Here is a 6604-nt window from a genome sequence, read left to right on the forward strand (position 1 = left end):
CCTAAATTCTAGTTCTATCCCCAATTCCCCTTTACTAACTATCCTTCTACAAATTTGTTCATCAGCCCTTGCCAGAAAAGAGTCGGGCAAGTTCCACAGTACACTGCCAAGTTCACTTTTCTGGTCAGATACTTGTGTCTAAGCAATTTTTGTAAATACATTAATCTGTTTTTAATTTCCATACAGCCATTATAGCATAGTTGATCAATAGGATGACAAGATGAGCTCTAGACGATGGAGAAAGATGGAAAAACATAATAGGCAAATATCTGCTACATACCTGAGAGCACATCTGATGCAATGTGAGACGCTCTGGATCAGAAATCAGTTCTCCTCGTCCTCACACAAATCGTCATCATGAGCATCTTGGTAGATTCAGAGATCAAAATCAATGCAGAAAGTAATAAGGTCAGTCCGTCATTGAGAAAAAAAACATGTACTTAATCGGGGGATGATTGGGATGGGAGTTGAGCGTGAGTAGTTAGGTGCAGCGTGAGTAGTTAGGTGCAGCGTGAGTACCTTCTGCTATACGCGGCCACATGTCAATATAAATCCTGGGATGGTTGGGATGGGCTTCGAGGGCGCGCCTCACCGCAGCCTCCGCTTCCTTTGCCTCCCCAACCCTCGCTCCACCACAATACATCCAAACCATGACCGGCCGCCGAAGGGAGAGCAGGTTCCCCTGCAGGCCCAAGTCGAAACCACAGTTTCCATCCTCTTTCGCCACCCGCACGCCCAGGCTGAACGTAACTTCTTCCGCCCTTGGCAAGGCTCCTGGTTCAAACTTGATCTGCGCTGCTGACCCACAATTCAAGTAAAAGTCTACCATACAGCGGAACCCATCGGCACGGATGACTAGCAGCCGTTGTGTTTGGTGGGTGCTCCTTATGCAGAGACGGCGAAGGGACAACAACCCCCCAATGATTTCCACGTCCTCCTGCTGCACTTCCTTCACTGAATAGAAGATTAACTCAGAGAGGTTCGAGAGATGCGAGGGGTCTCTCTTTATCCACCCTTGCAGTGCATAGAGTTGGGTAGGCGTCGAAGACACAAATTTGCGGAGATGTACAGGAGGCACCCAGCATTCTCCCAAGAGATCCATCAGTTCAAAAGATGTTTCTTCGGAATTGCAACGAATATATAGGCTTTCGATGTGATCTAGGTTGCACAGAGACTTCACAAAACATTCATACAAATCCAAACTACCATCCTTGATGCAAATCTGAAGCTCCCTCAGCCTTGCCAGTTTGCCAAGCTCTTGTGCAATAATGTTCAGAGAGACCAAGACTCCCCTCAACACTTCAATGGATGTCAGATTCTGCAACACACCAGGAGTTGGAACCACCTTACTGGAAAAAACATTTAGGTAGATTAATCTTCTCAAATTACAAACAGTGGACGGCAATTCATCTAGCTTATCATTGTTTCCAAGATCCAACACCTCCAAAAACTGCAGGTTTCCTATCTCAGCCGGAAGCTTACTGATTTTGGTACCTGATAGACCAAGGTACCTTAGGTGAATTAAGTGTCCAACACCCTTGAGGTTAAGCTGCAGGCTGCTACTTTCTCCCAGATTACAATGCGACAGATCAAGTACACGCAGAACTTCAAACATTGACAGACTTGGCATGATACTAACAGCAGGTGGAAAGATGGTAATTGACCTCACTTGTGACATGCTCATGATATTTGTGAGAGGCTTGGCTTGATGGTCTTCATTTTTATTCTGAAGAGACAAACGACGAATATTACTTTGTGAAGACATGATGTGATTCCCAGTGCCATCCAATAGATTAACAAACTTTGCTTCATGTGACAAGTTGCAGATAAGGTCCAGAACCATATCATGTACACGGCAAGCATATACCTGGCCGAGAGGATCATATATTGGCTGGATCATACTTCTATTAATGAGCTGGTTGAAGTAGTTCAATCCGACCAAAAACAGGCTGGTCCCTTGATCTCCATGGTGGACAAATCCTTCGGCCACCCACTTCCATATCAGTCCATCTCTATCAATCGTGCTATCTTCTGGATATATACATAGGTATAGTAGACAAGTTTTCAGATGGGACGGTAGATTATAATAGCTGAAAGAGAGTATTCTCCGCATCTCCTCTAAACTATTATCTTCTGTTAGTCCAGAGCCAAGGGATTGGAGCAGAACATCCCACTCACACTTTGGTTTCACCTTCTGGCCACCAGCCAAAGCACTAGCAATAGTAATGATGGCTAGTGGTACCCCACCACATTTCTTCAGAATATCTGTAGACACTTGTTCAAATTCATTTGGACATCCACTCTCGAATGGAAATATTCTTTTGTAGAAGAGTCTTCTGGAGTCATCAACAGAAAGTGGTTCCATTTGATAAACCGAATCATGGTCCAACGAGCAACATGAATTGGAGACACTGACAATGCGGGTTGTCGTAATTAGTCGACTGCCTAGATTATTCCTGTTGGAGAAAGCAAAGTTGATGTGTTCCCACAATTTTTCATCCCATATATCATCAATTATGACAAGATACCTACATTAGTTCAGAGTATCAGTGTAAGGTATATACATATCACAAAGTTGAGAATCATATGAATATATGGGTAGAAATATACAACTATAAGGGCATATATTTAGAGACAAACTAGTAAGAAGGATGCATCTCAAACTCGATAATCTGATTCTCATGAAGCATGCATTATGAGCCTCCAATCAGATGATGAACAAAATGAACAAATATTTAAGATTCTAGGGAGTAAAACACAAATGGCAAGTTGTTGGATCAATGACCATACGTAAAATACAACCAACTTCAGAAATTCAAATGGTCGGGTAGATATATCAAAAAGTCCCTGGTACAGATTGGCCCACTAATTTAATATGTGACAGCTAATGAACTTCTTGGAGACTTAGATTGTGTGGCATTATCCTTTCGTCTATATTTTGCTGATATCAAGTTTCAGAAAGGCATGCATGGAAATATAATGTGATAATGAAGAGACAATTTAACTTGTTTGGTCATCAATATTCAATAAAATGTAAATATTTTAGGAACTTTCAAGGGCAGCATTTGCGCACATTGCCACCCTTTAAAATATGTGCTTTAAATGGGTGGGGTAAGGAGAAATATAGAAATAAGTTTGATTTAAATGTTTGTAACATTTATCTTCCTCTTTTCTTCCTTTCCTTTTGGTGTATTATTTGTTACAGTTGTCACTACACTCACTTGGTGAAATGTAAAATGTTCAGATGGATTGCTTCGACTGATGCCAGTAAGTTCAGCCATTGCAATGAATACAACAAGAAGTACTTGCCAACTATTTTTATAAAGGATGGAAAAATCTAGCCTATATATTGTAATGAATGCAACAAGAAGTACTTGCTTATTATTTTGACAATGGAGGGAAGAATATATATAAGGTTTACAGTCTAGTGCAAACTGCATATGTCGGTAAGGGTGACCTTGATGAAAAAAGTATTCTGAACCCTTCCGTGTGTGACATCAAATATATTTATACACTATTACAATATTACTTGTACAACTAGCATAGGAAACAAAATTGATAATAGTTTTAATTTTTTCTGTAAGTGATGCATACCTCTTGTTCTCCAGGAATTGATGAAGCTTTTTAATAAGATGATTAACATCCAGTATTGAAAGATCTGACTGAGGGTTGCCGTCGCTGAGATCAATGAGGATATCCCTTAAAACCTTCTTCATGTCAGGGTTCTGACCGACGGGAACAAATGCCCGACAATCGAAATCACCTTTAATCTTCTCGTATACTGCTCTAGCAAGAGTGGTTTTGCCCAATCCTCCAAATCCAACAATGGAGACCTTCTTTAGTCTGTTCTTAGAGGCATCATCACCCTCCATGGAGAGCAACCTCATGAGCTCCTCGTCCCTCTTCCCATATATGCCAACTAGCTCTGTCGCTTCTGCGTACAAAGCTCGAAGACAAGGATCAATAGTAATTGGTTCCGTAGGATTAGGAACAACTACCTTGTTCCTGTCACGCCTAGCGGCCACCTTCTGGAGTTGCTCCTGGATGTCCTTGATTGCGTGAGCTATCCCATACTTATCCTTGACTTTCTTCAGCAACTTGGTCGTCCTCTTCATGAGCCCCTTGAATTTGTTTGTGGCGTCGTCAGGCTGAATGTGGTCGACTCGTACGAGGAACTTGTCAACGACATCCTCGATGACATAGGAGAGCTCTCTGACATCATCGGCCCAGAGCTTGTCTTGTTTGTCGAGCTGGTCCCGCGGCACCTCACCAATCTTGATGAGGGCAACGTTCATGCTCTCAAGCTCCTTCAGGAGGTCCTCGATATTTTTCTTGACGTTCTTGTGCAGCTTGTACTCCCCCACAAGTAGGTCGGCCAGCTTGGGGATCAGCTTGGCAATGGCACTCGTGACAATATCCATGAGAGCTCTCTGGACCAATCAGCTGGAAACCTGCAAATCAATTAATTTAGGGATCTGTAACACAATCCGAGCTCTAGAACTGAGTTGCTAAGCCAAATGGGTGAATGTAAGGATCTGGACCAAGCCCACCCACCTTTGATGCTTCACAGGAGAGCAGAACACAAACGGCCGACGGTCGCGCTGTGGGCACCAAATATCTTATAAGAACTTATAGCCGGGTCAGTGGATTCTATGCATGGTGCTCTGATTAATGACCGGAAACCTGCAAAATAGATGAATAAGGGGAGCTGTAACCCAATCCAAACTTAATTTCAACGAGCTCCTCTAGAACTGAGTTGCCAATCCAAACTGCGAGATTCGGACCTTTGATGCTTCACGGCAGAGCAGAAAACAGTCGCGGCGTCAGCGTCGGATGGCAGAGCAGAACAGAACAGAACAGAGCAAAACACAGCGGCTGCATAGAGGCCGCTTCACTCGATCTGGATGAATAAGTAAGAACTTACAATCTAGCAAATCAGCAGATTAATAAGAAGAGAATAGCAAGAAAGATGGGAGGGAAAATTTTACCAGGCCGCTAGCATGGTGCTCTGAATAATCACTGGAAACTAGCACCCTGGATTCAACCAACGCAAATCGATGAGACTCGTCAAGCAGGAGAAGCAATAACTTTTTAGACCCAAGCATTGCTACTTTACTGGAAACAAATCGACAAGAAACATACCCGAAATGTCCACGGAGGTTGGATGAGGCAGCGCAATGGAGGAGACCGAGATGAAGCGGAGACGAGGAGCAGAGGAATAGCATGGTGCTCTGAATAATCACTGGAAACTAGCACCCTGGATTCAACCAACGCAAATCGATGAAACGTCAAGCAGCAGGAGAAGCAATAACATTTTAGACCCAAGCATTGCTACTTTACTGGAAACAAATCGACAAGAAACATACCCGGAGGTTGGATGAGATCAGCAACAAGGCGGATGGATCTGTTCAAGGCAGCACAATGGAAGCCGGGACAGAGGAAGTCCAACAGCGGTCAAGAGAGTAAACTGCTTGAATACATTGGTACTCCGTACTAGATAGATACAGAGCCCCACGACCCCACCCTGGAATCTTACTGGAAGCGAAAGCGGCGGCTGGGCACCAGAGGCCAGATCCGTGACGGCGCTTCGTGGAGGTCGCTTCACTCAATCTGCAAGTATAATCTGGGAAATCAGCAGATGAACAAGGAAGGTCGGGGTGTGGAAGATTTCAGTAGCAAGAAAGATGAGACAAAGTTACCAGGTCAGTGGATTCGATGTGTGGTGCTCTGAATAATGACCGGAAACTCAGTGGTTCTTGCTAGCTGTTCCACTGCCACCCCAAATGATTCAACCAACACGAATCGATCAGACTCCCAAGCAAGCAGTGAAGCAGGAGAAGTAAGTTTTTAGATCCAAGCGTACTTTACTTCAGCTGGAAAGAAATATACCTCTGCTCCACAGGTGTCAGGGGCGGAGATTGGATGAGCTCACCAAACAACAAGGCGGATCGATCTTATCCCAGGCAGCGCAATGGAGAAGAGGAGGACTGAGATGAGAGGAAGGGAGCACTCTGTCGGTGGTGGAGATGAGGACTGAGATACAGAGGAAGACCAGCAACAGCAAGTCAAGAGATACACTTTTGGCCCCCAAGATGCCTCTGAATAGTACTGCTTTTGGCTCAAGTAATCATTCAGTGCAGTGGGTCATACAGGGGCATATGGTCCTCTCATTTCTCTGAATCTCCCTCGTGCACCTCCCAGGCATTTACCCGCTCATTCATGTGCCCCGGGCGAAAGCCTCAGATCCATCTCTGGATCGGATAGCGATGGCATCTTGATGTCATTTATCCCCCTTGGGGGCGTTGTTTTTGAGCCACAATTCTGTTGTTGGTAGCTTGATGTCTGGGTTGGAGTGCTTGTTGGGTTGTTGGAGTGTAGGATGGTGGCGGTGGAAGTGATATATGGCAGCGACAATTCCTAGATCATCCTGGTGCTGTTGGTTGACCTATCTCCTGGGGGCTCGTGGCGGCGGTAAGGTCTCAGAGTTCGGTGCCCTTCGACGACGCCTGAGTTTGGTTGCCTTGCATAGTGTTCTGGTTCCCTCTATTTGTGATGGTGGCCGTGGTGTGGCCCAGAGGAGGTGCAGTGCTGTCTCGATGGAACA

General features: G+C 44.6%; 1 protein-coding gene across 3 annotated transcripts in view; it reads right to left on the bottom strand.

The window, feature by feature from the left end:
* LOC123186332 (disease resistance protein RGA5) overlaps nucleotides 1–6171 on the bottom strand; it is a 7455-nt gene extending 1284 nt beyond the window's left edge. The window contains exons 1-11 of one of the 3 annotated variants that reach the window (XM_044598128.1): nucleotides 5890–6171; nucleotides 5700–5771; nucleotides 5367–5610; nucleotides 5143–5257; nucleotides 4989–5034; nucleotides 4785–4900; nucleotides 4555–4683; nucleotides 3595–4451; nucleotides 1868–2528; nucleotides 520–1726; nucleotides 281–365 (exon numbers count right to left, since the gene is read on the bottom strand). In XM_044598128.1, the coding sequence (XP_044454063.1) occupies nucleotides 325–365; nucleotides 520–1726; nucleotides 1868–2528; nucleotides 3595–4421 (2736 nt within the window). In that variant the 5' untranslated portion in view covers nucleotides 4422–4451; nucleotides 4555–4683; nucleotides 4785–4900; ... (3 more) ...; nucleotides 5700–5771; nucleotides 5890–6171 and the 3' untranslated portion in view covers nucleotides 281–324. Of the gene's footprint in view, nucleotides 1–280; nucleotides 366–519; nucleotides 2529–3594; nucleotides 4452–4554; nucleotides 4684–4784; nucleotides 4901–4988; nucleotides 5035–5142; nucleotides 5258–5366; nucleotides 5611–5699; nucleotides 5772–5889 lie in introns of all 3 variants that reach the window. The other 2 variants (XM_044598114.1, XM_044598120.1) reach the window with 2 other exon arrangements.
* Between the last annotated feature and the right edge of the window lie 433 nt (nucleotides 6172–6604).

Source organism: Triticum aestivum, chromosome 1A (assembly GCF_018294505.1).
Source record: "Triticum aestivum cultivar Chinese Spring chromosome 1A, IWGSC CS RefSeq v2.1, whole genome shotgun sequence".
Lineage (NCBI taxonomy): Eukaryota > Viridiplantae > Streptophyta > Magnoliopsida > Poales > Poaceae > Triticum > Triticum aestivum.